The sequence below is a fragment of the Hyperoodon ampullatus genome (genome assembly GCF_949752795.1).
Source record: "Hyperoodon ampullatus genome assembly, chromosome: 12".
In the NCBI taxonomy this organism is placed as follows: Eukaryota; Metazoa; Chordata; class Mammalia; order Artiodactyla; family Ziphiidae; genus Hyperoodon; species Hyperoodon ampullatus.
Genome location: NC_136925.1, coordinates 12,357,032 through 12,370,159, shown reverse-complemented (window position 1 = coordinate 12,370,159; position 13,128 = coordinate 12,357,032). Strand labels below are relative to the sequence as shown.

At 35.7% G+C, this 13,128-nt stretch overlaps 1 protein-coding gene across 1 annotated transcript in view; it reads left to right on the top strand.

Annotated features, from left to right (window-relative positions):
• The window catches only part of ADGRB3 (adhesion G protein-coupled receptor B3), a gene marked incomplete at both ends in the record, with an annotated part of 799,939 nt that overhangs the window by 657,746 nt on the left and 129,065 nt on the right, over window positions 1–13,128 (top strand). Inside the window, one exon of the mRNA XM_079716603.1 lies at window positions 744–846. Within this exon, the coding sequence (XP_079572729.1) occupies window positions 744–846 (103 nt within the window). The remainder of the gene's footprint in view (window positions 1–743; window positions 847–13,128) is intronic.

Genomic DNA, 13,128 nt, shown 5'->3' with positions numbered 1-13,128 from the left:
CATTCTTGATGTGCTTAAAAATTATATGACAGACTGTATATAAATACTTCTCCATACGGGTAAAATATGGCAGGCTCCAGCTAATTTTCCAGCCTAATGATGAATTATCATCTGTGGATTGGATTAGATTTTAGCAGTAAAGATTCATTTTCTTTTTTCTTGTTTTGGAACAATTATTCAGGAAAAGAAAAACATAAAGAGTAACAGCCTAATTATATAAAAATACTTGAGCGAGTGAAGTGGTGGATGAAAATTGTTCATGGTTTCATGAGAGTAAAGGCATCTTCCTAGTAAATAAGGGGGATATTTGAGAATCTGTGGGGTTTTTCTTTTTGGTTTTCAGTTTCTACTGGTTGATGTAAATGATAATAATTAGCATATTACATATACACAAATAGGAAGGTAATGATACTAATTGATATCGTTCTAAGAAATTTTGTACTTCTAGTAAAAAAAAGTTATGGTGATAACAGATGTGCAATTTAGCTTCTGTCAGAAGTGCCATGTTGTCCACACTAATGTCTAAAGAAAAATAAATTTAAGGTCTCTTGGACACTATAAGTCACTATAAAATTGGGTCTCTACAAATAATCTTTCTTAAAAACAACTTTTTAAATATTTTTTCTCATGTAAAGGCTTCATGTTAATGTCTTTTTCTAGATGAATTCCACCAATTTGCATAATAGAGAATTTCTCATCTTTCTGTTGAATTTTAAAGTTGGACACTTTCTCTCTCTGGTTAGGTACATACGCTCTGAGAGGTCCATAATTCTGATTAACTTCTGCCTGTCTATCATCTCATCCAACATCCTCATCCTGGTTGGACAGACTCAGACACATAATAAGGTATGACTGGTGATTTTTCTGCTTCCCTTTCTGTGTTTATGTTGTGACATAAAGTTGGCTATTGATAATCTAAATGTTTATTCTTGATGAAATAGGGAAATTCTGATGAAATTATTTTTAAAAATAGAAATATTTTATTTGCTTCTGAATAAAAGTACTGGTTATTCCAGTCCAGAAATACATTCCCTTGGCTTAATTTCATGGGGATTGAGAGGCTGTTTATAATAGTAAACATATGTGTTTATTAAACATTATGTCAAAGCTCTATGAGTTCAAAGCCTTGGAACATCAAAAGCACAAATTTTAATTCATTATCCTAATTGTAATAGAATTTCCTGTGTTTTGATCTAATTTATTAACATACTGATTCCTAAAATTCAACTATAAATTGCTAACTAGTGTAACATAGCTGTTGAAAAATCCGCCAAAAAACTTATTTTAGACAATAACCAAAGACAGTATTAGGAGGAAGTGACTCTAGATTTTATGCCTTTCAAAAAGTTTTATTATGGAAAAAGTATTTTGATACTTAAACAGTTTTGTAGTTCTTTAACTGTGTAATCACTTTCAGCAGAATGTAAAATGTATGACTTGAGTTGAATGACCATGTTTTTTGAGAAATGACTGTCAGTCTTTTTGCTAAATGACTCTGAAATACATTCCAAGAAACCCATAATAGAAATCTTAAATTAACTTACCCCAACCTCAAAAGAATTCTGTTAAAAATGCTTTGATAATATTTGCTGATCAGTTTGGGCTTGTTCTTTTCTTAATTTTTTTCCAAATACTAAAGTCAATAATTGAACTTCTTCCCTATAAGCTATCATTTTTAGAACATCCAATGTACTTTTCAGTAGGTACTTTTGATATATCAGATATTTGTAGGACATGCATCAACATCAAAAATTATGGATAGTTTGTTTATTTTGCTAACTTACACTCCTAAGAATCTGATTCCTATGCAAAGAATACAATTTAGGGTCTAGAGAGGCCTGGGAAACTACTTAGGTGATTCTGATGAAGATTTTGTCTCGACCCATATTACTCTAAGACTGTGGGGAGGGGGGATAAGCGGAAGGTCACTAACCATGAAGGACAAAAGCAAAAAAGGGAACAACAGTAAGAGCCCAATAAGGAGCCTTGTAGAAGTAAAAAACACTTTCACCTTTCACGTATCTGAATGTTTAGTTCTTTTCCCATTTCTTTCCTGTGTCTTCTTAAAAAAGGTGAGACAATGTAAAGTCTATTAAAATATATTTCAGGGCCACCTTCTAACTATTTAACCTAAATTTAACAAGAAATTCATGGGAAAAGGAAAGTCAGAGGAAGAAAGGAGAAAGACTACAGTGAGGGAGATGCAGTTGGAATTGGGAGGGGAAAAAGAAGTGTGCAGAGTAACCAGCAGAGGGGAAATGGATGGGGGTAGGAGCAAGCAAGCTGGGAAAGGAAGGAAAGGGCTGGAGATGAAGGAGGGGAGATGTTCCGTGAGCCCTGAACAGTGAAGAATCCCTCTTCTCACCCCTGTCCTCGCTGTTCACCAGGCAGGACCTTAGAGCCCTTAGGAATGCTCCTTCACTTGTTCATACCTGGTCACAATTCTTTAACTGTTTATCCTTGAACTTCCGTGCAAAGAAGGAGAGATTTCCTCTGAAGTAGAAATCACTTACTGGGTCTGGGAACCAGAAAAATTCGAGCTAGAGTTAGCTTGAGCTGGTAGTTTTTTTTTTTTTTTTCCCCACCAAAGTCTCCCTGTCATTTTTTACCCTCCAAACACTCTTGAGTTATGTCCCTCATTAGAATATGGAAAACATCATTGTCTTCAGTAGGAAATATGCTTTTAAAACTGCGTTATGCTGTCTGGAAAAGTTTTTACAAGTTCTGAGCCAAATGGTCAAATAGTAGAATTTTCCACAAGGTTTACCGCATATTTTAGTGTTTGTTGTGTATTTCTGTTGGATCATTGCTGTTCGATAGAAATACACTGTAGGCCACAAATGCAAGCTATGTATGTAATAGTGATATTTTAGTAGCCACATTAAAATAAGTAAAAATAAACAAGCAAAATCAATTTTAATAATATATTTAACTCAGTATATCCAAAAGATGACCATTTTAACATATAAGTAATATTTTTAAATGTTAATACAGTGTTTTAATTTTTTTTTAAATAAAGTCTTCAGAATCTGGTGTGTGTTTTATACTTATAATACATCACAGTTTGGACCTAGTGCATTTCAAGTGTTCAGTGGCTACATGTACTAAATGACTACCATGTTGTGTAGGTCTAAATGGTAATGATACTTAGAGATTAAAGCAGTCTTGAGAAATTACACCCATTTTGGCTTTTCCAGGTTCTCAATGTCCTGTTTTTTTTGTTTTGTTTTGTTTTGTTTTTAATTAAAATGTCTGCTAGATATGTATGAATATTATGAACATCAAAGGCAAGATAAGACAAGTCTAGTTTTACTTTTCATTTCTGATTATGAAGCATGGCCAGCATGGGCTTGGTTTAAAAAAAATAAAAGGTCAGTTTAGTTTTGTTTCTGCAGAATAGATTCTATATGGTTTGGGGATCCTGGTGGTTCTGTTCCAGATAGACTGTGCTGATTTCTGCTGCTACACTGTTGATGCTTGTGGGGAGGAGTGAGGGATAGGTGGTGGTGATGATAAAGAGAATGAAAAATTATTGTTTTTCTCTCATGCTATGTTAATTTTGCTTTACTAGCTCTGAGTAGATGATCTTGCAAGCCTAGGACAATCCACTATGGAGTGACTAGGAGAGAAAAATACAACACAGTAGGGTTTTATTCTTAGTCACTCTCAACTATATCAGGTTCCAGGGGAAATAATCGTATATTTTATTATGATACATGGGCTGAATTCAATTAAATTGCCCTCACTTCATTTTAAATATATGTGAAATAGCAGTATGTGAAAAGCCATACCTGTTTCACTGTTTGGAGGATTAATGATGTCTCAAAAAAAAAAAAAAAGAGAAAAAATACCAAAATGTATTATCCGTATAAACTCATGATCTGTATAAACTCCAGGACAGTATTTTAAAAAGGTAAAATATTATCAGTGGGTACAGTATATTTTTTAGGGTGTGTGTAGGATCCCATCGCTGCTGTGGGCATTTTGTAATTGATCAAATTCCTATCTTTGACTTCCCTGGTAAATTTTGATTGATGCTTTACCATTCCCCACTTGGAAAAATGGAAGCATCTGAGAGGGCTTCTTGATGAACAGGTTCTTTGGTACTGCCTCTGAGAGTTGTCATGGCTAGTTTGTGTGAAAACTGGTATTTGATACTGAGGTCCAGAATGGTTTTGAAGTGTCAGACTGGGATCTTTCTCCAAATTGCTTGTTGAAATATAATTGATTCAATTATCTCACTACTGAGTATCTCTGTTTTCTTTTGAGTTGGGATAGAAACAAACTGAAATGATCCATTGTTTAAAATATGATGTATTCAAATCTTTGAACTATAGATTCAATTGCTGGCAGCAGAGAAAGGAATCAAATGCACTTCTTCTATCTCTTCTTAAAATGCAGTTATAAAATGTAATTATAACTGACTTCATTATATTTCAAGTTATCTTATAAAATGTCATTGCCCTTTGATTTCTCTGTGTATTTTAAATTTCAACCAGGATATTCCTTTATCACTTGAATGTTGTTTATTTTTAGAATTTCCTTTGTAACTTAAAGTATGCAAATGCTTTTTGTTGAGCCATGTAGACTATTTTAGACCTAATATTTTGCAGAAAGTGAAGGTTATTTTGGAAACAGATATATTCAGAGAATAGTTTTCTTAATCACAAAAATATATATTTACATTCTTCTAAAACACTTTGAGATGATTTATCATATTAACCATTTTATAGTATTCTTTTTAACTGATGGAAGTCAAATTTGGTAAAACAGTTGGGTATCTTTTTTTTTTTTTTTTTTTGGTTAGATAATGGTGGACACCCAAGAAGATTCTGAGAGAAAACTTCTCCCTATAACATCACTACCAGGTTATAATGAAAGGAAGCCAAGTCTAGATTCAACAGACAGTGTGATATTTATTAGATAAACATTTATTAGCAAATCAAGAGCAAAACCTGTTCTGTAAACTCAATGAAACTACAGGTCTCTGTCATTTTAGATATTTTGACCATGACCACACCTTGTATGCAACATTCACTTCAGGTGGACATAACAATACTCTAGAGACAGGCTTCTGTGCCTTCAATCAGCATCTTTCAATCAGAAATCCCCCTAATCGAGTGTCTGAGTACAGAATGATTGGGGATAAAACTATGGGCCTCATCTCTATGAAGTACAGGATATAAACTTCAATGGAATCTTCCATGCAGTCTATTTAGACTAAGAAGTGTTTAACTATATTATATCATCTACATATCTTTCAATGCCTTTGTTTTCACCAAGGGAACCTATTGATACATCTACCATAATAATTGACTAGGCACTAGTTCATCAGTAAAGACCAATCTCCTGCAGTCAGTGTGATAATAATTGAAGTGTTGATTGTGGATACATCTACCTAAATCCAAAGGACTTGCAGTTGACTCTTCAAGACTCTGGGGTATGACTCCTTTCAAATACAATGCCAGCTGACTGCCTTGTTCTGTGCATTCCTGGACAGCTCCTAGGATTAAAGGTTAAACTAACTGGCACATATATATCAATAGTATCATACTGAGAATACCTAAGTGTTATAAAATAAATTATAGACATCCTGAATAGACATCCTTATTTTGAAAAATAATAACTAAATGTGAGAGGGCAAAGTTAGACCCTAACTTTAGTCCTAGGAGACCTACAAGACCTAGCAAAAGTCCTCATTGACAGATCAAGGAAGCTTCCCAAATTATTTCAGATGTGCAGACATTTCCTTATCACTCTTCAGAAAGAATTTCTCTCATAGTTCTTTATGTATGGACCACTGAATTACATAATAGGCCTGTGTCTTTTCATTCAGTCTTGCAAAAAATATGAAAACTCTGTGTTGGAGCACTTTTTCAAAGTCACAAAATCTACAAAGTTTCCTTACTACATCCTTGCTTATTTATCCTTTATCAAGTGTTGTTATGTTTTTGTTATGTAGTTTGCCTAGAGGAAATTAGTAAAGATAGGCCAAACTAGAAGGCTGTGGTTATTCTAATGGAAGATGTTTTTGTGTTGTCAGAATTGTGGGGTTTTTTTTAAAATAAAATCTTGAATTTTAATACTTTAATTAGGTGAAGGACTCTCTAATTCACTTATTTCTCCCATGACTTTCTTTTGTGAGAGACTGAGATTCTCCACACATTTATCAATACTTCCATGCCTGGCCTCTGAATCTATATGTATTCAGTTTCTGAGGAGGAATACTGGGTATGTGTTTTCAGCCACCCATTCTGTCCATTCTGATACTGCCTGAAACAGTCTGCTCTTTTCTTGAGGGTCAGGCTCTCCAGGCTTCCCTGGAGACATCCATCTCTCAGTGGTGAAGGTGAAGAGCAGGTATTTTAAGCCAGAGAGACCCAAACATCCTACATCTCCTGCTTCCTAGTTGTGTGATCTTGAGCATGATACTCAGCCTCCCTGGACCTCAGCTTCCTCTCAGTATCTCCCTTACAGTGTTGCTGTCAAGGTTACATGAGAGTACATATGAAGAACTTTGTAAGCACTCCTTAAACAGTTCTTGTGATCATGGTGATGGTGATGATGGTGATGACTCACGGATATACATCTGATTCTGAATTTCTCTTCTGAGCTTCAGATTTCCTCGTGTCCAATTTTCTGCTCACCACTAAATTTCCCATTTTGCTCATGTCCCTGCCCCACACTCAAACACGTTATATATTAATTGCATGTACTTTCTGTAGTCTCCAACCCAGTTACATAAGCTGGAACTCTGAGCATTATCCTTGATACCTCCTTCTCCCTCATGTAGTAAATATAATAAATCAGCCCCCTGTGCCATGTGTACCCTCACATATTTCTCACCTCCAGCTTTTTGCCTCAATCAGGTATGAATTGCCCTCACTAATCTTCCAGCATCATTAACCCCACTCTCTACCTTGTAGCTCAAGTAATGGAGCTAAAATTCAAATCTGACTACTCCACTCCCCTTAGCAAACATGTATTGTTGTCTTACCTCCTACAGAAGTGATTTTCAAACTGTGCTCAGACACAAGCGGTGAGAATGTTTTATTTATCTGTGAAGGTTCCTATTCTCTGATATTCTTGCATTAATATATTGGGGCTCAGGAATAAACTGTATTGAGAAAGAGTTCTATAGCTTATCAAACTTGAGAAACTTTAAACATGACCTGAGCTGACCTCTCCATTTTCGGTCTATTTTACTGACTTTTTTTTTTTTTTTTAGTCACACCGGCTATACCAAGCTGCTTACAGTTCATCAAAATCATGGTAATTGCTTACTTCTCACTCCCCTCCAGCCTGGAGCACTGTTACTCTCCTGCACCCCACCTGATTTCCCAAACCTCTTCATCTGGCTTGTGCTCATCCTTGACACTTTTCCTCATTTGTGAGGCCCTCTCCCATTCTCCACATTTAGGTACCCCAGCTCTGAGGCTCCATGATTCCTAGCGCAAATCTACTGTTTTGTATTTTGTTACCTGTTTCCAACAAGGCTATACACTTCTTAGGGCAAGGCTAGTTTACATTCATTCTTAAATTCATTGCCAACATAGAATCTGAGTACAGTAAATATATAATAAATCTTTATTGAATGAATAAGTAAATTAATTTATTTGAATTCATCATTTAGGCTTATACCTATGGAGCTAACAGCTGTGGTTAGTCTTACAAGGATTAGGGTCCCCCATTCTAGACAGAATTTAAGCCAACATAGTGATAAAGACTATTCTCCTGGGGCCTGGTTTAAGCTCTAAGTGATCCATGCATGCTTTAAAGGAAATCTGGTTCCTGGGTTTAGTTAGAGACTCTGAAATCCAACAAATGTGAATATTCCCACTTGATAAGTCATGTAAAATAATGTTCTTAACCTTCAAAAGGAATGTGCTTATTCATAACTTCTCTCATAGAAGTCACTTCCTGCCAATAAAGTCCCAAATCCATGTCTATTTTGTCTCAAATGCGTTTGTGATCCCAATGGCTGAAGCTAAAGCTTCCTATTTAGATTTATGAAAATCTCATTTATTGACTTGCTGTGATGTTTGTAAAAGGATTTGGATATAATAAGCTTAGGTGTGATTCATTTGAGTCCATTTTGAGGCATCTTACTAACTTTCCCAGGGCTCTCCTAGGTTCCTGAAAACCTTCATCAAACCACGGAACAGAATGGTAGGTTAGTTTCCTGATTTCCCCAGGCTCCCGGCAGCGAGGATTATTGTGCCTTGTTGGTATGGAGCACACACACTGAGAGGCATGGGATTGGAGGGACTCTCCTGGCCCACTTTAGCCTTCTTGTCCGCTGACCATATGTTTCCAGTTATGTGTGGTTGGAGCCAAGGATCACGTTATCGAAGTCAACTTCAAATTAGGGCAAAAGATCAATATGAAGAATGGGTTTGAAACAAGCAAAGGAAATGGAAGGGGCATTAACTTGACAACAAGGAGTGACTGGAAGGATTACAGAAACAGGAGGCAAGTAAGCTTGAGGGACAAGGAAGCCCGTTTGGACATTCAGTGTGTGTTCTTAGGTCAGTCTCCGGAGCTGGACAAAACTCCTGGATAGAGAGCAATCTTTCAACAGGGGAGATTTGTGTGCTGGTAGTTGCTTTGGAAGGTGTCAGACCTACTCTGACTACCTCTGTTCATTCATCCTCAAGCAATCGTTCAGAAATGTTCTACAGGCAACGTAGAGACTCCTCCATTTGGCCAATCTCTAGTGTCTATCCCAGCCACCCCACTTTAGACCTGGCCTTCATGATTTCTCACTGGAGGAGCATAACATTATTCCAACTTTTGTCTTGCTCCCTTAGCCTTTGTTTACATTAGCATATTACTGTGCAAAAGATCCTAAAGTTAAAGGAAAACAAGCACCCACCTTATTAAGTCATTCTCCTGCTTCCAGCTCTACATTGGGTCTGTAGGGCTCATGAGATTAACCCCACGTTCAGAACATCACCCACATTCAGGGCTGCCTCTAGTACATAAACTGACCTTGTGGGACACAGAAAGGGCACTCCTTCTGGACAGATGCATTATAAAAATACTCCTGTCTCTCCAGGCTGAGGTGGCCTCCAGCAGAGCTTCTGGTCTCCCACCATTGCTCCCTGACGGGGGGCCCGTCTCTGTGCTTCCCAGTGCATCTTAGCCCGTGTGTGTTGCGCCCACCCTTGCCTCTGTCCCTCTGTACTTCGCCTGATAAACCAACCTTTGGAAGTTGGCTTATGTAAATCAGCCTCATGAAGCCCTTCAACACCTCCATAGCATGTGGTATATACCTCTAGTTTTAACACCAACATTATCCAACAGCTTTCATTCACTGATCAACCTTGCCCACTGTGATTCTCAAGGGTGGTTTTTTTTTTCTGCTTTCAGGTTTTAAAACCACTACTGTTAACACTTGTTTAAACATGGTATGAAATCAATAAATGTTGAATGAATGAATGAAGCTGTGGCTCTATCGATTAAATGAGGGATAATGTAACAGCAGTAAAGGCACTTGTACATTGGGGGCCTTATTTGGGATAATTGCAACCAAGGTCAATTATTGTTGTTGTTTTATGATGAGAAGAAGTATTTGAGAAAAACACCTAAGACTTGTTCTGAGACCTTTCTTTGATGAGAGATGATTAGTTAAAACAGAGTTTATCTTTTTTTTCAATTTTGAATTTGTTTTTAATGAGTTTGGGGGGTTTGGGGTTGGGGGAGGTATATCATGGCTGGTAGTACTGGGTTATATATATTTTTTGGTATACCAGCCTTGCATAGATGAAAATTCTTCCTATTCATCATAAATAATTTGGGGGCTCCATGACATTCTGAGTCTAGTCTGGTTTTTTGGTTTAAACGCTATATGATTTACAATAAACAATGACAAATTTTCCAGTGATTAGAGCATGGAAGGACAGTAGGAAGAGATTGTGATTAGGTCTCAGTAAATCTTAGAAATGACTTGGTTTCACATTCTTACAGTGTCCTCTCTTCAAAGAGAGCTAAAATATTTTGCAAAATACTGGGGCAGCTTATAGTGCTGTGCCTAATGGTGTCACTCTTTTTTTTTTTTTTTTTGGTGTTTACTTGGAAATTTTTTAAATTAAGTTATAGTTGATATAGAATATTATAAAAATCTCAGGTGTACAACATGATTCACAGCTCTTAAAGATTATACTCCATTTATAGTTATTATAAAATATTGGCTATATTCCCTGTGTTGTATAATATATCCTTGTAGCTTATTTTATACATTGTAGTTTGTACCTTTAAATCCTCAACCCCTATTCTTCCCCTCCCCCCTTCCCTCTTTTCATGGTAACCCCTAGTTTGTTTTCTACATCTGTGACTCTGTTTCTATTTTGTTATAGTCATTTGTATGTTTTATTGTTTAGATTCCACATATAAGTGATATCACATAGTATTTGTCTTTCTCTGTCTGACTTATTTCACTAAGCATAATATCCTCAAAGTCCATCCATGTTGCTGCAAATGACATTTTTTCATTCTTTTTTATGGCTGGGTGGTATTCCATTCCGTGTGTGTGTGTGTGTGTGTGTGTGTGTTAGCATGTACATGCATGCATGCATGCCTGTCTGTGTGTATTTATATATAGACATACCACCTCTTCTTAAGCCAGTCATCTGCTGATGAACACTTGGGTTGCTTCCATTATCTTGGCTATTATAAATAGTGCTACTATGAACATTGGGGTGCATGTATCTTTTCAAATTAGCGTTTTTGTTTTCTTTGGATATATGCCCATAACTGAGATTGCTGGATCATGTGATAACTCTATTTTTAGTTTTCTGAGGAACCTCCATGTGGTTTTGCATAGTGGCTGCACCAATTTACATTCCCACCAAATGTGTACAAGAGTCCCCTTTTCTCCCATCCTTGCCAACATTTGTTATTTGTGGTCTTTTTGAAGGTCACCATAAGTCAGATTTTATTTTGATGCAGGGATATCTGAGAGAGAATTTGAGAAGTCGAATGATTCTCTAGGAGTATGACAGAAAGGTTGAAGATTATTTTTCTCTCCTAGAATCAAACCAGTAGAGAAATTACAAATTTCTCCCTATGTGTGATTTTTTAACTTTCTCTATTCTCAGTACCTAATATGAAATGGTCAGAAATTTGTCTAATGTCAACAAGGGAGCCATGTTGTATAATTATAACTTATAATGTTTATGAGGATTCTGAATACACTCTAAAGTACTAAAGTGCTAAAAAAAAACACCACATAAAGTGAACTGTTTAAAATCATATTCTTACAAAAGTGAAAGTCCCTTGAGATAAGATGATAATAGAGTTTTCAATAGTCCATTATGTTAACTTTGTGGCCAAAGAGAGCTCTTTTCATAAATACTTCAGGATCTAATTCAAGGGTTCATAAGTTTGGAGGGTAAAGGACCATATAATAAATATTTGGGACTTTGTGGGCTACAGCATAGCTGTTGTAGCTCAAAAGCTGCATCAGCATGGATATTAAGACATGGATGTGGTTGGATTTGACATGAAGTCACTGTTTGCCAACCGTGAACAATTTTGAGTTTTCTAGAAACATCTACTGTACATGTAAATGGAAGAACTACAGTGTCAGCTGAGGCCAGCCCATTTTTAGGCTGATGCTTTTATGTAAAAATAACCTTCAGTTCTGAAATCTCCACCCAAGGTTTTGTCTCTATAGCCTGCAAAACTAGAACAGGAGACCTTTGGCGGTTTCTGAAAAGGCCTCTGCAGAGATAAGAAGGAGGGAAATGCACTTTGAATTCCTTCTTTGGAGCAAGAACTAAACAAAGAGTTTCTTCATATGGTGACTATTAGTTACCAGTATATATAAAATTAGAATAAAACATGAATCCAATCACTCTCGACCAAGTAAGAGCTTTTATGAATTGAAGAAGCTAAAAGCAGCTAACAAATGCCCAGTGCATGAGACAACAAAGCTGGCTCTTTGTAGAAGAAAACTTCTTAAAGTACAGCAATAAGTGGTGAAGCCCCTATTAGAGGAAGTCTCTCTCATCTGACAGTCTTGGGCAGAAAAGTAACATCTGACACAGAAAACAAGGATGGCAGAGTCCAGCTAATTCCCCCATTGAATTCAACCATAGACAAGAGTCTTTTTTTCATGTCTCAGCCTCCGGTCCTCACTCTAGCTTAAAAATTGTATTATTATTATATATGTTAGATCATAAGCATTGCTATAGCAAACCTCAGAACTAAAGCACAAACACTAATGCCTATTACCAGAGAAAAATGAGCATGTTTGAAGATTAAACTTCACTCTTTAGTTCTTTTGTGATGCTAGTCAGTTCATTTTAAATATTAAGCCTCATAAAAATGAAGTAGGCATATGATTGAGTTGAGTTTAAGTCTTATATCTGAAATTTAAGATTTATGAAATTCAAAGTGTGTAAATTAAACTATTTATAGTTATCTAGGCTGCTAGCAAACTGAATCAAAGATTAAAGTTTCAATTGTAAAGAAGAAATCATTAGCTTAAACAGTAGAAATGTATGATAGAATGATCATTTTTAATTATATATGTTAAATTATATATTAAATTAAATTTTAATTCACAAATATACATGATGAGGACCTGGATACGTGTTCCATGTCAAACTAAAATACACATAGTTTTCACATATCTCTATAGATGTGTTTGTGGTAGATGATACATCAGTATATACACACAACTAGGACTACAAAGGATTTTGAATGAATCTTACCTGTGTCTATTTTACATTCTTATTGTTAATTAAATTCTATTTGTATTTTAAAGTGATTTCTCCTAATGGACAAGAATAGTGTATATTACTTTTAATATAAATTATTATATTTATATATTAATATATATTTATATTAACTAATATAAATTAGTTCTGGTTTTCTGGGTTTTTTTTTTTCTCATACAGATAACTTACTTTTGTTTCTTTTTGTTAAAAATAAGAGAATCTGTTTCTCTGTTTAGAAACTTTTGTTATATATTTTCCTAATTTCCAAAAGAAAGTTACGAAGTGAGTCCTGTGTACCTAAGGAAGAGCACCTTTTATAGAAACGAAACGGGTAGTCAATTGCTGCGAAACAAATTCCCTCCAATTTAATGGCCCTAAAAATAAATAAATATTTGCAGTCCTC